The sequence below is a fragment of the Caloenas nicobarica genome, chromosome 19 (genome assembly GCF_036013445.1).
Source record: "Caloenas nicobarica isolate bCalNic1 chromosome 19, bCalNic1.hap1, whole genome shotgun sequence".
NCBI lineage: Eukaryota > Metazoa > Chordata > Aves > Columbiformes > Columbidae > Caloenas > Caloenas nicobarica.
In genome coordinates this window covers 704,253-720,673 of record NC_088263.1, presented here as the reverse complement: position 1 = coordinate 720,673, position 16,421 = coordinate 704,253, and the positions used below count along the sequence as shown (strand labels likewise).

Sequence of the window (16,421 nt, the reverse complement as noted above, 5' to 3'; positions counted from 1 at the left end):
GCCAGCAGCACCTGAGGAGTACGAGCCCCCAGCACAGATTCTGGAGAAGCTGCCGGGTGAAGCTACGAGCACTGGAAGGGGTGCAGGTGGCTTCATGACTCCATCCCACAGCAGTGAGGAGAGACCGAACAGTGCCCAGCCCCAGAGCACAGAGAAGCCCAGATGGGACTAGTAAGGGCATGGGAACATGGGCTGGAGCAGAGACCCCCTGGGCACCTCCTGCTCAGGCTGTGGGTGTGCAACCTCAGCTCATCCCACAGCCCATGGGACAGGACAGGCAGGAACTTCAAGGCTCGCAGCAGTAGATGGGCTGATTTAGGCAGAGACACAGAAGGCTAAATTAAATAGTTCACCCCACTTTATTATCCCTACAGCTCCTCCTTATAAAGAGGGTCACTACTAATTAAACCTCAGACAAAACAGGCTCTGGACACCAGAGGTGGCATTATGAAAGAGAGGGAAGACACCGATGTCCAGGGGACAACTAACACCCTACTCCTGCAGATAGGGGACACAACTCGCCATGGCCTTGCTGCTCCTCCTCCCTCTCCCTGGCACTCTGCTGATCTCCACTCTGGCACAGGGCAGCAGGTACAAGGGTAGAGCAGGGATTCATGCCTTGCACTGAGCCTCAGGTCAAGATCAACCTCAAAGAGAGAAGCTGGATGGGACAGACAGTGCTGGACAGAAAAAAACAGGAGTGAGAAGGGAATTGGTCTGCACGGTACCCAGCCCACAGCAGGTCCAGCACCTTCGGCCCAGCTCAGTGCATTGTGCCAGGAGTCAGAGCATGAAACCACCCTGGAGAGAAAGGTCCTGGTCTTGGAGCTACAGAGGGCCAGGCCTGCGTTGTGTGGGGATTCACAAGGATCTCCCATGAAAGCCCCATAAATACCAAGTACCGAGCCACAGTGGAAAACATTGTTCAGCTCAAGCATTGTCACTGAGCCGGGTGGGAAGGAGAAGGTATCCTGAGATGCACCAGCCTAACAAGACCCATGCTTAGACCACCCCCCCTTCCCCCACCAAGACACCTGGAGAGGGGTGCAGCTCACACTTGGGATGTCACCCCGGGAAGCCAGCGTACACCATCAGCACAGGCAAAGCTGCCACTCCTTCACTTGGAGTTGTGCAAAGGAAAGAGCCCATCAGCATCGATCCATCACCCACGTTCAGTTAAATACAAACCTTTGTCCTTCTGTGAAGTCAGGCTAGTGTTAGCATCCTCATGCTGTAGGACATCACTTCTCCTTTTAAAGTCATCAAGAAAAAAAATATAAGCCTGGCAGTCATACGGAAACACTTGCCAGGTCAAGCCAAATAAAGGGATGTAAAGATGTCTGCCTCAATCTGCAAACAGTCTGAAACAGCAGCTCAGAGGTATGGACCATCTCGTTTGGGTCTATGGCTCATCAACTACAGGAGCCTGCAGACATGTAAACAGTGACTATGGCATCACTACCGCAAACTGGAAAGAGGGATTACGCAGGGAGGAGCACCAGCTTGGGCACTGCTCTGGCCCAGTATCGTGTCACTGGCAGGCAGAACTCAGGCAGCAGAGAGGGGCCAGGCACGGCCCATCAGATTTTCAATCTTGTCTTCCAACAGTGGGACAACCAGAGGATCAGCCACCCTTGAACAGCCTGGCTTCCCTGGAGATGCCAGCTGGAGTGTTGAAGATGCATCATCTTTTTCTGAGAGCAGCCAAAGTTCAGCCCAAGTCAGGCCAAGGGCACAGGAGCACCTCCCGCGCAGGCAGCGTGGGCAGAGGCCGTTCCCCAGCACGCTGGGGCTCGTGAGGCTGGGGGGACAGTCTCTGCAGTCCCTTTAGAGACAGAAAAGGAGCAGTTGAGAGCAGCACAGCTGGAGAGCCCAGCAGCAGAGCAGTGCAGGGATGCTCCCCAGGCAGGGTCAGGGAAACACCTTCCTGGCTTCCTCCTGCAGAGATGCCACCAGCAGCTCCAGACCTCGAGATATGACACCTGGAGCAACAGGTGCAATGGGTTTTGGGCAAGAGTCTCACAAAACCCCCAAGGAAGCTTGAGGATGTTGAATGGGGAGACAGACTCTAGATGAAGGTGGAGTCCAGCTGGCTTGTTTCATGGTTGTTGCGGGCACGAGCCTCAAAGAGCTGCTTGATCAGGGCAGATTTCTCCTGCTCCAACTGAGTGATGCGTTCGCTCTTGTCGGTCACCTCCTGCATGGGACAGAGGAGGAAAATGCTGCTTAAAGGAGGAAAATGCTGGCATTTGCTGCACTGTGGGTGCTGGGATGTGAACCCAGCGGTGAGCCCGGCCCTGGCAGGGGCATTGTGGCTGACTCTTCCCCAGCAGCCCTGCTCACAGACCCAGCCACAGCGCCCGCACCCTCTCCTGACCTGCATTTCTCACAGTCTCTTCCTGCCGGTGAGGATGCCCCATCCTTGCCCATGGACACTCAGCAAACAGCTGCATGATGGAGACTCTCCAGCTGCATCCTGCACACCCTTCTTTGCAATGACCAAGGTTGGCCAAGCTGAAGGAACACTTTCCACTGCCTCAGATTCCTTCCCCAGGCCCATCCCACCCTGCCTCCTCTCCCAGCCCCCACAAGGGGATCTCCTCCCCCCGTACCCCACTCACCTTGGTGAGAAGCCGGTTTTGCTCCTTCAGCATGTTGATGGCTTGCTGGGAGCCTGCTGAGGCTGGGGACACCACGGGGCCCAGCCTGCTCAGAGCTGAGGAGGGGTTCACTGGCTGCAGAGAAGATGAAGGGAAGGGATGAGACACTGACCCTCCTTCCCAGTGGCCTCCCCAGCCTTTCCCAGGGCCAGAAGCTGCTTCTGTGGCACATGGAGAACTGAGAGAAGCCCAGCACAGGATTAAGACCCAGCACAAGCCATTGCAGGGTCTCCGGAAAGGCAGGCAGAGGTGGGAAGCATTCCTGCCTGTGTGCGCAGGAGCCTGGTGGGACAGCCAGCTCCAAGAGGGCTGACTCAGCAGCTCAGCAGGATGGTTTCCTCATTCACTTGACAATGGCTACACATTTTTGGGGATATCCTTTAGTTCCCCAAATGCCTTGAGCATCCTCCGACCCAGCTCAGGACTGCCTGTGCTGTCCTTTTGGCTGTCCCCCATCCCCTACTTTGTTGCCCACAGAACCAAGTCACCTCCCCAGAACCCAGGGAAACTGTGACAGTTCTGATGTCAGCCCAACCACCAGTGTAAGCGGAGGGACAGGATGGGTCCTCACGCAAACAACAACAAGCTGCTTATCTGCTGCTCTCACCTTGCCAGTGGCGGAAAGAAGGTCACCCAGGCAGCGGTTCACCTCCTGCAGCTTGGGGACCAGGCGCCCCAGGTGACTCTGGGCACCCTCAGGGAGGAATTCCTGGGGGATGGGGGGAAGAAGAGGCTGGGGGTTACCATGGGGCCAACTCCAGGTCCAGCCCAGTTCTCCAAACCCAGACAAGCAGCTCCACACCCACCCAAACAGACAGGCACCCCAAGAACAAGCCCCAGACTCACAGCACTGGTTTTGTTCTTCCCCAGAAGCCTCTGGCGTTCCTGCATGAACTGGATGTGCTGGTGGTACCACTCCCGGGCGCGCTCTACCAGCTCCAGACCCTGCAGCAGGAAATCCTTCTCCTGTTCCAGCTCCTTCATGTGCTTCAGCTGCAGGACAGAGTGCGAAGATGTGTCACCCCTCCCCACCAAGACCTTGTCAAGCCCCAGCAGCTGGTTTCTTCACAAAGCACAGAGGAATATGGATACAGGCAGGGGTGTCAGCCTCTCCCCACAAAAAGCTGTTGAGGAGCAGGATGATGGCTGCTGCCTGATGCTGCTTTGGGGGAAGAGTTCTCTGGCTTAGGAGAACAACCGAAGCAGGTAAGGGATGGTCAGGCCACCTCCGCCCTCCTGCTCCCCACTGCAGAAGCAAGTTTCTCTGCCTCATATTTATCCAGGGATGCAGCAAGAGCGGGGCCTGCAGCTGCTCCCCAAATCCCCACCCAAGGCTGTAAGCTTCAGCCAGCAGCACAAACACACACGGCTCTCGCCAGGCAGCAGGCAGCTGAGCTAAATGTGCAGACTGGAAGCCAGAGAAAACCTGCAGCCTTGTTTCCCCAGCACTCTGCTTCCCTCTCTGCTTTACCCCCAAGGCACCTCCGAGCAGAGCAGAGCACAGCACACCTTTCTGCTGAGTGTCTCTGCTGGTCTTTCGGGTTCTAGCACCAGTACCACCTGGAGACATTTACAGAATCACAGAATAGTTTGGGTGGAAGGGACCTTCAAAGCTCATCTAGTCCAAGCCCTGCCGTGAGCAGGGACATCTGCACCAGCTCAGGTTGCTCAGAGCCCCGTCCAGCCTGGCCTGCGGTGTCTCCAGGGATGGGGCATGTTTATGCACCTGGAGGGCTGGTACAAGGGTGCCTGGGGCTCCTGTCCCCAGAGCAGCCCCTTGGGGCCAGCAGAGCAGGACCCTGTGTCACAGCACAGCCAAGGCCGCTGCAGCACAGCCCCCCAACCCCCCCACCGGCAGTGGGGCTGGAGCAGCGAGCGCTCTGTGCCCCAGGGGACATGGGGTCCCCTGCTACGCTGCCACCTTCTTCCCTTGCAGCCCCTCGGCACTGTGCTGCCCCCGGCAGTCACAGAGGTGGCGAGAGAAGAGGGGACAGCCCTGGGGAATAGAGCAACCAGCGCAGCGACCCTTTCATCTGCCCTCACACGGAGAGCGCAGGGCTCCTGCTCTCCCAAGCCACGTCAGGCTGCTCCCCCAGCTCCTGCGCCTGTGTCTCCATGCCAAGAGCACAGGGAGCTGCCTGCCTTGCTGCCTCTGCCTCCTCTGCCACGACACAGGACGCAGACTGGACTGCACCGCCCACGGCCAGACTGGGCTCCAGGAGAGTCTCCTCCAGGCACCAGTAGGACTTTGAACACCCAGAAGCTGCTGGATGCTCAGGAACATCTCCTGCTGCTTTGGAGAGCATCTGGAAGGGGACAACTCAGCTCAAAAGCAATCATGGACAGATCCCTACCCCCTGGGACAAGTGAGACCACACCAAGACCTTTTTCAGGCAACCAGCATCCCCCCATCCCCACTGCCAGCTCCAAAGCCTCCTACCCGCCCCACACCAGCCACCCTCTACACCAGGGCTGCTCTTGTTGCCACTGCTCCTGGAAACGCTGTTTGCTACAGGACAGCCCCCCGCTCCACATGCTTGGATGGACAGATGGACCAAAGGGGACATACCCACAGGAAGAAGCGCAGAGCCTTGGTGCTACGCCGGCTGTTGCTGAGGGGCATGAAGAAGATGCTGTACGTGGCAAGGACCCCCACCCAGCTTGAGCCGCAGCCTGCGACCACCTGGCCCACCCTGGTGCCACCAGGCTTGCTGGCCCGCATGGCAGCTGGTGGAAGAGGCAGCATCCCACAGAGCAGTGGGACATCAACCGGCTCTGCTGCATGCCGGGGCAGACAGCATCTCACTGGGGATGGGATGCTCTGGGGGCAGCGGCAGCTTCTGGGGTAGGAGGAAGACAGAGCACTGGACTTGGCTGGTGCTACCCGGCGTAGAAGGGGAGGGGACAGTGCCATAGCCTGGGCTGCTCACGAATGACAGCGCTCAGCCTCTCACGGAAGGTCTCATCCCAGCTACCCCCTGTGGCCATGGGGAAATCAGGCCGATCGATGATGGACCAGCTGAAAAACACCAGCTGAGCACACAGGAGCTGCAGTGGTGCCGAGGGTCCTGGGGCTGCAGCACAGCCCCCATCCCTCTGCTTCCCTGCTCAGGATGAACCAGTTCCAGCGCACCTCAGGATGCAGGACAGATACCAGTGCTCGCATTCCCCCACAGGCTTTAGGCAAATTAGCCTAATCACAGCTGAGTGCCTTGTCTCTGTGGGAGCCCAGCATCCTCCCAGCATCAGAGGGGAGGCGGCAGCACCACCCTGCACAGGGATTTGGTCCTTGCTGGACTCAAACCTCTTCTGACTGTCTCTGTATGCTCAGAAGTGGGATTAGTACCCAAAGGATCCTGCGAGAGTGCCAGGGAAGGGGACAGGGACAGACAGCACTTCTCCAGGGACAGGAGCATGCCAGCGGCAGCGCAGCACTCGGGTACATGGGCAGGCAGGAAGAAAGGCAGAGGACCCCCTCCCACCACCCCACACCAAGCTGGGGAGACAGAGGCAAGGGCGCAAGAGCGCTTGTGGCAGTGCTGGGAACAAATCGCAGCTCTCGGCAAGACCTGCTGGCCACCAGCCCCCCCCATCAGTACCAGACAGGACCCTGAGCTCACAGCAGCGATGGCTCCAGCTGCACACGCAGGGAAGAGCCTTGCCAGGGAAGGACCTTCCCCTCTCTGAAACAGCAATTCCCAGCCACCAAAACCCTGAGAACCAGAGACCCCCAGACGCACACATCTACATTTATTACTCCTTGCCAGCACCTCTCAGCAGAGAGCCCCTCGGCCCAAGAGCACCCCAACCTCTGGCATGGCTGCAAGCCCAGCAAAGCCTGTTCTGTCCCCCAAAGCCAGTGGCAGGCTGCAATCCACGCCGCCTGTGACACCGGCCAGCCCCGCTGGGCTGGGGAGCAGGGTGACACCAGGGTGCAAGGACTGGAAGTGCAGAGGTGACAGTCGCAGCCTCAGCAGCAGCTCTGACACTGGCCAGAGCTTGTTCTGCCGATCACTCATCCCGCAGGCTGGGTCTTGGCTCTCTTCCCAGAAAAATTTAGCTTGAGCTTGTGAGCAACATGCCCAGGCAGCTCTTCCATCCCACTTGGGAGCAGCACAGATCCCTTCATCCAGGCAATCTGACTCAGCCAGCTCAGCTAAATTCAATACTGATTTCTCTGCATTACTGATAAATGTTTCTCCAGAGCCAGGAGGATGAGCATGCTTGAGCCCTGACCTACAGAGAACATCTGGTAGGGGACACAGCCCAGCACCACTGCTCACCAGCGTGGTGTACCTGACCTTCGCTGGAGCGCTTGAAAGGCTCAGGCACCCACCTGCTCCTACACCTACACGTTTGCCTTTCCCTGCCTAAGTTTTTGCCCCTGGGGATGGCACCTGTGCAGTCAAACACCAGCTCGGTGGGCAGAGCCTGCTCTCAGAGGAGGCAGCGGAACACGTGCCTCCTGCCTGCCCGGCACAATTCGGGACAGAAAGCACCTTGAAGTAATGGTAGGACCTTGTCCTGGTTTTGTTAAAAACAAGTTTCTCTTTTAGTGAATTTCCCTGTCAGCTAAAGTCTTCTTACTAACTGCAGTTTTCCTGAAAGTCAGGTACATGTTTTGGTAGACATAGCAATGGAATGCAAGGTCATTGATAATGATGCATCCTGCAAGATGTACAAGCAGGAGGTGAACTGAATATTGACCAACTAAAGTAGTCCATCCCATTCACGTCATACTTCATATAAAAGTGGGGGATCACGAGGATCTCGTCCCTTTTCCTTATGGCCGACATTGGGAGAGGACCTTGCGAGTTGTCCCTGCGGACTGAGGCCAAGTGACAGACTGGATCCAGCTCCGGTTGGCTGCAGAGTCCAGTCCGGGACTTCGGGTGCCGGCCCCACATCTGCCGGAGCAGCTGCCGGGACTTTCAAGATTGGTTTTGTATATTTTGTATTATTTTCTCTATTTTTATTGGTAGCATTAGTAAAACATTTTTAATTTTTCCAACTCTCTTCTCTCTGTCCTTCTTTCCCTCCCAACCGCCTGTCCTTAGTGGGAAGGGGGGCGAGGGAGCGGCTGAAGGGGAAAGGGGGGGAGACGAGGTTAACAATACATCTGCCGCGGTTTTATTGTCACCCTGCAATCAAACCACGACAGACCTCCACATACATAACAGAGTTTGTATCTGAAATATCAGAATCTGCCCGACAGCCCACGGCTCACACACACAGGGTGGGCAGGGGGAGCCACAGCCCAAACAGAGCTGGTGTCGGCACTGAGGGACACCTGCAGCCCACCTTCCCCCGGACCACGACAGGGCTGCCCCCTTACCATGCTGAAGTCCACGCCGTTGGTGATGGTGTGTCTCCGGTGTTCTGCACGTCCCCGCTGATGCCTCCGAGTGTCCCCAGCCCCTGCATGGCTGCCATCTCCCTGGGCCTGCCCAGCAGCCTTAGCATCACCACCTGTGACAGAGGACAGCATGAGGCCACCAGCCACTTGCAACAAAAACTTGCAGCCACTTCTGTGAGACCATCTGCAGGGTGGTTTTGCAAATGGACACGGCAGGGAGCAGCTGAGCAAAGCACTGGCTCAAGCGCCTGTTGGTGTGCTTGTATGGGCAGAGCAGGCTTCAGCAACAACTCATGTGGCTGCGCCAGGCTGGCAACAGACCCCAGTGGTCATCTTCTGCAAAAAGCAGGCCGCTTCCAGGCACTGCTCGTTCAGTCCCAGCACAGGCAATTAAACCATTAGTGATATTGCCCACCCTTGTCCTGTCCCCATGGGACCCCCGGCTCCCACTCAGGTGGCACAGGCTCTGCCAGGACCCCGACTCCTCCTGCAGGCAGCTCTGCTTGGTGTTGAGCTTTGGCCATGCAAGATATTCCCCCACACCCTGTGCCTGTGGTTTAAACATAGGGTAAATCAGGCTGTAGGTTTTCCAAAATTTTATTAAAATCCCAACATCCTATCTTGCAAAAGACTGATCTACTACAAACACATGATGCTGCTGCAAATCCATGCATAACCTATTTTTGCAGATTAAGGTAGTACTGGCAGGTTTTAGGCTCAATCCTGACTGTGCTGCCTGTCGGCTGAAGCAGGTATTGGCCGAGCACCCGCAGAAAAGTCAGTACAAGCCCCGCACCGCCTGCCCTGGCCAGCTTGCCAGAAACAGCCTTGCGGCCACAGCCAAGCCAGCTCAGATCCCCTTCTGGCTGAGCTGACAGAGCAAGGACAGCCAAGGGGGCAGCCAGCACCCGAGCAGCAGTCCTGCTGCACCTCCCTTCTCGCCCCGCTCCCCTGCCCAGTGCCCAGCCCACCCTGCCTTGTGCTCCTCCCTCAGCTCTTGCAGCTCACCCTGCCCTCTGCACATAGCATTCCTCAAGAGCTTCTTTCCCAGCCTGGCTTTCAAACAAGAGCAGTGTGGAGGTAAGCAAGTGATGGTGGGCAGTGAGGAAAACATCTCCTCCGTGGGACTGCTCCCCACACGTCTCCCAGGCACCCCCGCCCATCGCCGTGTCCTTCTCCCACAGGCTGGGCATGTGCAGGCTCTCCGGTGCCAGAGCTGCCGGGCACAGATCCAGCGTGTTCCCGGCTATGCTGGCACGAAGGGCTGTGAGTGCTGGGACAGGGCGCGTGGCATTGCCTGGGCTGGCACATCGCTGCCTGCTGCTCCACAAGCGTCCTGAGCCAAGCACATGGACACGAAGGAAGAGGGATATGGGGCAAGAGGGGGCAGCTGTGGCCACAGGAGCCACCTGTCAGCCTAAAGGCAACGAGGTCCGGGAGAGCTGCACCATCTCGGGGCTGCCTGTGCTGCCACGTTCGCACCAGTTTAGCCACCGGAGCTGGGCTCAGGCTCAGGTGGCTGCAGGCAATGCTACCTTGCTCAGCCTGTCAGTTTGTGTCACTGGGGAAAGAAGCCACTGTGGCACAAGAAAAATCCTCCTTCTGATCCATCATGATATCCTGCTTCTCCTACCAGTAAGTGCTCCGGCACAGACAGGTCTCCAGCATGTCAATAAACACACAGTCTATGATATCACACACCTGGTTTGCCAACTGTCTTTGGTTTCATGTACTCCTATCTACCTGGGAGGAACCCAGCAAGACCGGTGCAACCACACATGTTCTCCTAGCAGACCTGTAGCACATCCTGCTTGGGAAGCTGAGGAACAGCCCCAAAACCAAAGGTAGCTTCAATAGGCACAATCCCAAAGCAAAGTCAGGAGTACCTCTGGGAAGAGCTGCAGGGTAGAAACATGTTGAAAAGGTTTTCACTGCTGGTACTGGGAAGCGCCAGGTTGAGCTGAGCTAACCCTGTGATGAGAAGGTGCTACCTGCTCAAACAACTGAGCTCTGTGCAGCTGAGCTGACAATACAGTGGCTAAAACGGGACCTCTGCTAATGAGCTGGGATCCATTCTTCTTAGGCAAAGAGCAGGACGAGCTCACCAGAGGTGGAAGAGACCCTGCCATGAGATTTGGGATGGCCTCCTCCTTGGGAGCCCTTCTGCCCTGCAGGGCACGAGCTCAGCATTCCCCAGCCAGAGGATGGAGCAGACACCTCAGAGGCATTTTACACGCTTACAGACCTGTCCTTGGCAATGGCCCAGACAGTAACAGCCACCCACAAACCATCTCCTTCTTACCAGGGCCACCAGCTCTCCAGGCCGGGCCAGCCCAGCAGCCAAGGCAAGCGCTGTGCTGGGAGGCGGCAGTGCCCAGAGCGACCACAGGGCTCCCAGCCAAGGCACTCGCTGCTCTGTGTCTTAACTTTCCCAGGTCTCAGCTCTCAGGCGAACCCCAAGGGTAAAGTCTTCCACCAGCAAGACACTCAGCCACTGCTGTGACAGGCCACCCAGGCACCAGCAGTAGGGAAGCCATCACAACGACTCCCATGCCCAGTGACTTCTCCAATATCAGCCTCACCATCCTCACGCCCAGCAGATGCTGTCGGCTGCCCTGAGACTGTGGCTGGTGCCCAGTGGTGGCTCACGGGCTGCCCAGCACAGCCGGGATGGGGAGAGCTCCCGAGAAGCTGGCTCTGAGCAGGGACTTCTTCAGAAGCACTTCTGCCCATATGCTGATGGGAAAGAGGGGACAGAATCACTGTCCCACTGGCTCACTGCACCCCTGGGTGCACCAGATCACCTGGCCCAACCTCTGCCATCTTGCCATGATTTGCATCCAGAGCACCTCTGATGTATGCAGATGCCCTCTGGATCAGAAGGCAGAGCTAGGGTGGCATCCTGTGAGCACCTCCTCCCCACAAAACACAGACACGGAGAGTCTCCTCAGACTCTTTGCAGTTAATGAGCACTGATACACCATCTTGCTGCACTTGGTTGGGCTCTTACTGAAGCTACCTCGTGCAGCTGGAGCATCGGAGCGGCTTTGAGCCCAAATGATATAATCTTAATGGAGACAGGGTTTCCTAGACCCACAGGCAGCTCTCAGTGCCCAGCACATTTCTCTGCAGCAAAAAAGAACGGTGTCCTCCCATGGCAGAGTTCAACTCCCTTGCAGCCAGTTGAGAACCTCTACCTGTTCAACCGCAGCCTGGGAAAACCTCGGTGATGGGAGGGAGCACTGAGCAGCTGTGCAGGGCCTGGAGCTAGAACAGATACAATAGCTCTGAGTTATAACATTTGCTAAGCTGCTGAATCAACACGAAATTCAGGCCTGTTGCCAGAATATGGCCCCGCATCGTGGGAAGCCGGCAGCAAGGGGCTGAGGCACTAACCCTGCCCACAGGCTCGGGACATCACTGTAACATCAGCCTACCATGAAAAGATCCTCAGCAACCAGAAAGCTGCTGCAGTCATCTGCTCACACCTTTCCAGGGCAGAGCTTTCAAATTGCTGGTTTTTACCAAGCAGGATTTTTCTTCAGGTTTTTCCAGATTTCCACTCTTGATAACAGAAGAACCAGCCTGCTTAATAATATTCCCCCAGATGAAGCTCCAGTGATTAGTCTGCATGCAAAATGGAAAGTAGAGAACCTCAGCCATGGTTTAAGTTTCTTCTCCACCCAGCAGAAGATGGGACAGGGAGGGAATGAGTGGGAAGAGAAGTCAAACCAGCCCAGACAACTTTCCCAAGGCAGAGGAAGTCATCGCGCTCAAGGGTTGTGATAAAAACACCAGCTCCTCACACAGACCTTTGTGTCCATAGATCTCAAAGCACTTCACGAATCTAGATAAAGAATTATTACCTATGCCAGATAAGTCCAGAAGCCTGGTTTCCTTACAACATCTCCTACTGCAATAGTCTCCCCGTTGCCAAGGTCAGTGTGCCACCAGGGCTGGGGGTCCTGGCAGACCCAGCACGGGAACCACAGGTCCTGAGGAAGGGGCAGAGTCCACAGGGCCCTGCCAGTGAGCTCAGCCCTGGCCACTCAGTGCCTGAGGGCAGCAAAGCACATCTCCCTGATGCTGCTTTCCCATTTAATTATTGCTTAACCATTTATTTTTGTAAGTAGTGCTGCAGAATTATGCAAATAAGAAAGTTGGATTGGATTTCTCTATTTTTTTTGGTCCAAAACGTGGATGAAATCATGAACAAAGCCCTTCCGAGGGCACATCCACAGCCTGGAGCCCACCCGAGCACCTGACGGCGCACGCTCCAGCGAAGCTGCTCGGTTCTCAGAGACCCCAGGGACTCTCGAAACCACTCAGCTGCAATACCGGCCCCCGAAGAAGGTCACCTGCAGACTTTGGGCCAGGGGACGACCACAGACACGTTACGGTAAAGCCCTTAATTCTTCTTGTCACCGCTATAAACAGACAAGCACCCACGCGAGGAGAGATGTGAGGGAAAGCACAAACCTGACACGGTCAGGGGAGCAACACGCTCGCCAGCCCGGTTTACCCGCAGCTCGGATCAAAGCTAAAATTAAACCCAGCACTAACCTGATTGCTGCTGGTTTAAGCCCATACGAGGGACCGGGTCTGCGCTGCCCGAGGACCGCAGGGAGCCGCAGGTCCCAGCCCGCCCGCCCGACTCCCACCCGCGGTAAACGGTGCTGCCCCGCTGGCCGCGCCGTGCGGCTCCGGTCCCGCCGCGGCCCCGCTGGCTCACCCCGGCCCCGGGGCTGCCCGTGCCCCGGTTCCCGCTGCCCGCTGCTCTTCCCACGCCGCTCCTCTGCACCGCGGGGGCTCGGCGGCTTCTCCGCGCTCCGCCGCCCGCCGCCGCTCTCCCCGGGGGGGTCGGCACCGGGCAGGGCAGCGCGCAGCCCCAGGACGAACCGCTCGAAGGTCAGGTACCCGCTGGCCGGGGCCGCCCGCCGCAGCCCCTCCAGCACCCCGGCGGGCAGCTCCCGGGCTTCCGCTCCCCGCCAGCGGGACTCGATCTCCCGTAGGTGCACGTAACCCCGCCGCCGGTCATCCAGGATATCGAAAAGAGTCCGTAGGCTCTGCAGGAACACCCGAGGAAGCCCCTCGGTACCGGCGGGGAGCGACCGGTCGCCGCGCTCCGGTGCCATCACCGCCGCCGCTCCCGAGCGTTACTCGCCGTTGCCGCCCCCACGCTCCTATTGGTTGGTGACGGGACGTCCCGCACTCTCATTGGTTGGCGACGGGCGGTCGCTCTGGCCATTGGCTGAGGGGGAGGACGAAGGTTTGAGTTCTAGGCGGCGCCCGCCCTGCTCCTGGCCGGGGAGGCGGAGGTCGCGGCGGTGTCACCTCCTGCATCCCACCGGCCTCGCCTACATCCCACCGGGGCCCGAGACCCTGCATCCCTGAGAACGGCTCGGTGACCCCCGCCCCGGCCCTTGTCCGTCCACTGGGCACGAATCCTCATTTCTCGCAGTGCAGACCCGTGTCCGCCACTCCGGCAGCTGCGCATCTCCTTATTTACCGGCAAAACTGAGGGAATCGCTGCCTGTGCCCGAATGCGATGGGTACTCCTGGTGCTAGTGTAAGAAATACTTTCAGACAGTTGCATTTTTGCATCTCAGATACACTGTAAACTGTCAAAACGGAAAGCGGCTTTAAGCAGAGATACCTGAAGACCTTACATCCCACTCCAGAGCAAATATGATTAGCGAACAGGAAGAAAAAAAGCCCGAATGTGGTGTTTGCTCTCACTGATAGCTTTGCAAACACAGCCAAGAAGTTTCAGTGCTGGTTCTCACTTTGGCAGTATCTCCGCACGAGAGGGATGTATCAGCACGGAGAGCTCCTGTGTGCTTGGCTTGCCTGGTGCTGCGGGAAGAGCGAGTGCTCATAGCGGGAATTGAGCCTGGGCATCCCAGTGCTGTGACTGCAACAGTGGCCACCAGCCAGCAGGAGCTGGAGTAGGGGCCCAAACGAACCATGCACATGGAGAAAGGAGGAAAAAAAATCTATCGGTGTTGACAAATGTGAGAGAAACAGGATCTGGATCATATCTCTTATGAACTTAGTATGAACTGGCATTGTTTAGAGAATGGGTTTCTCTAATTTGTACTGAAATTTGCTGCGTTTGTTAGACTTGACAGCATGTTAGTCCTAGTGAAAGGTGCTGCCCTCCTCTGCAAACTCGCTTTGTGTTGCAACAAAGCAGACTGCAGAGCCCTGGTGTCACGATGCCTGTGTCATGGGCATGACGACACGCTCAAGGGGCCCTGGACAGCCACGCGCTGGCACCTCCAGAGCCCTCATACTGGACTGATGCACATGATGCTGAGAGAAGGAGTATCAGGGAGCGAGTGTGCTAGTGGAGGGTGATGGCCAGAAAGGGCGATTAGCCACTGTCTGGGTGGTCAGGTTGTGAGGCTGCCTGTGCCACAGACACCTCTGTGTGCCACGGACACCTCCCTGTGCCATGGGCCAGGGTGATTTCCTTTAGCTCTGAGATGGCTTCAAACTGGGGGGGTGGAAGATGTTTGGCCCTCAAGCCCTTGCATCCACACAGCCCTTGCTGTGCTTTCCTCGGATCAGTTTCCCTGTCCAGGCCAGGCACTGGGACTCCATTCCTGGGTGCCTTCAGTGCCTTGGTCCTACTCCTGGCTTCTCAGCCTGTTCTTGCCACTTCTCTTCTCCACGGAGTTTTTCAGCCCTGCCAGACCCACACTGCCAGGTAATCACAGCAGCCTCTGGAGACCCTCACTGGACTGTTCTCTATCAAGGCCCTGCTCTGGCTGGTCTCTGTGTCATGGTGAGGCTGTTCACAGCCTGCTTGACTTGAAACCATTTATTTTCATGATTTTCCCAGACCTGTCCTACCTGTTTTGAGATCTCTGCTTGGCTTAGCCATGTTTGACTGAACAGGTTCACAGCTGTGTAGGATACAGGGAGAAGGAACCAGTGCAGCATCCCTCCCCTTTCTGCTCCAGAAACAAGGCAGTGAGTGATGCTGCTCTGCTCTGGTAGCATCAGCAAAGGCTACATCAGCAGCAAAATGAGTTTTTCCCCAGGTTTCTCCCACATCTCTGGGCTTGCCAGAAGAGATAATAATAATAGGGGGAATTCAAAGTGACCATAATGTCTCTTGTCCAATTTCCCTGTCTGGCAGGTCTATGCAATCTGGAGATACCAGAAACAGTTCCTAGTGTTGATTGTGTCTCGTGATTCAGCTGAAATACTCTCGCTCCTCCATGTGGAGTTTTCTGCTCTGGCACCAAGGAGCTGGGACACACACACAGCCCCTGCAGCTCTGCTCTTACTGCGCTCTCTGTACGAAAGTGCCCTCAAGTGGCACTCAATGTTTTCATCCTTGATGTGGTTGGGTGAATGAAGTTAGGAAGATTTTGAAAATTCTTGGGAAAGGTCGTGTTTCTTTGGTTGTTGGTGGTGTTATTTTGTTTGAGTCTTTTTGTGTTTGTGGGGGTTTTTTGTTTGTTTGTTTTTGTTTTGTTTTGTTTTGTTTTTTTCTGTCACTGAATAGTTTATCTTGGGGCCAGTCCAGCCTCTTCTGGTTGACAGAGTCATCTTTACTCTTTTTCTTTTTCTCTTTTTCTTTTTTTTTTTTTTTTAAATATAAACAACGTAGTCACTCAGTTCTCCTTCCTCCAAGCTACTGGGAAGCACCAGCTGCCATTCAAACCTGGCCCAGCCCTCCCTCCCTGCAGGCACTGGTGGGAACACCCGTGGCTCAGGTGTGGCGGCACCCAGCACCCCAGTGCTCCTCTCTGGGGAGGGCACGGGGCGTCTGATGTCCCTGGAAGGGTGGTGGCAGGCCAGGGTGTCCCACCAAACAGCGTTGCCTCCCACGGGAGGAGAGGTCGCAGCAGCTGTGCCAAACCCCAGCAGAGTGCTGGGGGAACTGGATGCTGCTGGTGGAGACTGGGGCGCCTTCCTACAGGACACTGACCATCCATGGGTGATGCTGGGTGGCTGTGGCAGTAGGGTAAGCTACTTCAGCAGCACTTAAGTGTTCACATGTGATTCTTGACTCTGCAGAGAACCACACGGTGATTGCAGCCATGAGGTTATCTCCTGATCACCATGTCCAAGCAGATGCTGTGAGCCTCTGCTGCTGTGTTCTGCTGGGAGAAAGCAAGGTCTGGTGGGGAACCAGCTGCGTGTCTGTGGGCTCACTGCGTGCTGCTGCCCAGCACACGGACCAGAGCACAGCACAGCTGGCCTCTACAGACTGCATTGCCAGCCAAAAAAGGGCCGCAGCCAAAGTGTGCTGGTTCCCGGCCAGCGCAGGTTACCAGACCATACCCAGGAAGGGTTGGTTTGGGCTTGGTTAAAACCAGAGCAAGAGCTGTGCAAACAACAGTCCAGATGCCAAATTCTGGTGCTCCCATCACTGTTCAATTCACTAA

At 56.6% G+C, this 16,421-nt stretch overlaps 1 protein-coding gene across 2 annotated transcripts; it reads right to left on the bottom strand.

Annotated features, from left to right (window-relative positions):
• Nucleotides 1-359: 359 nt before the first annotated feature.
• SAPCD2 (suppressor APC domain containing 2) lies at nucleotides 360-13,166 on the bottom strand. 2 transcript variants are annotated; one of them, XR_010607284.1, is made up of 7 exons: nucleotides 12,749-13,151; nucleotides 7,996-8,129; nucleotides 3,507-3,653; nucleotides 3,268-3,369; nucleotides 2,622-2,735; nucleotides 1,189-2,197; nucleotides 360-680 (listed from the first exon to the last, which is right to left on the bottom strand). XR_010607284.1 is itself a non-coding variant. In XM_065648698.1 (6 exons), exons 1-6 carry the CDS (start codon nucleotides 13,149-13,151, stop codon nucleotides 2,069-2,071), a joined length of 1,029 nt encoding a protein of 342 aa, XP_065504770.1. In that variant the 5' UTR covers nucleotides 13,152-13,166; the 3' UTR covers nucleotides 360-2,068. The 2 variants fall into 2 exon arrangements, 1 of the variants encoding a protein (XP_065504770.1); XM_065648698.1 differs by having other exon boundaries at nucleotides 360-2,197; nucleotides 12,749-13,166.
• Between the last annotated feature and the right edge of the window lie 3,255 nt (nucleotides 13,167-16,421).

Coding starts and splice junctions, on each gene's coding strand:
- SAPCD2 (XM_065648698.1), bottom strand. CDS start 13,151: ATGGCACCGGAGCGCGGCGACCGGTCGCTCCCCGCCGGTACCGAGGGG. Junction 3,654..7,995: donor ACGGCGTGGACTTCAGCATG/GTAAGGGGGCAG, acceptor TCTGTCCTGCAG/CTGAAGCACATGAAGGAGCT. Junction 2,736..3,267: donor TTCTTTCCGCCACTGGCAAG/GTGAGAGCAGCA, acceptor TCTTCTCTGCAG/CCAGTGAACCCCTCCTCAGC.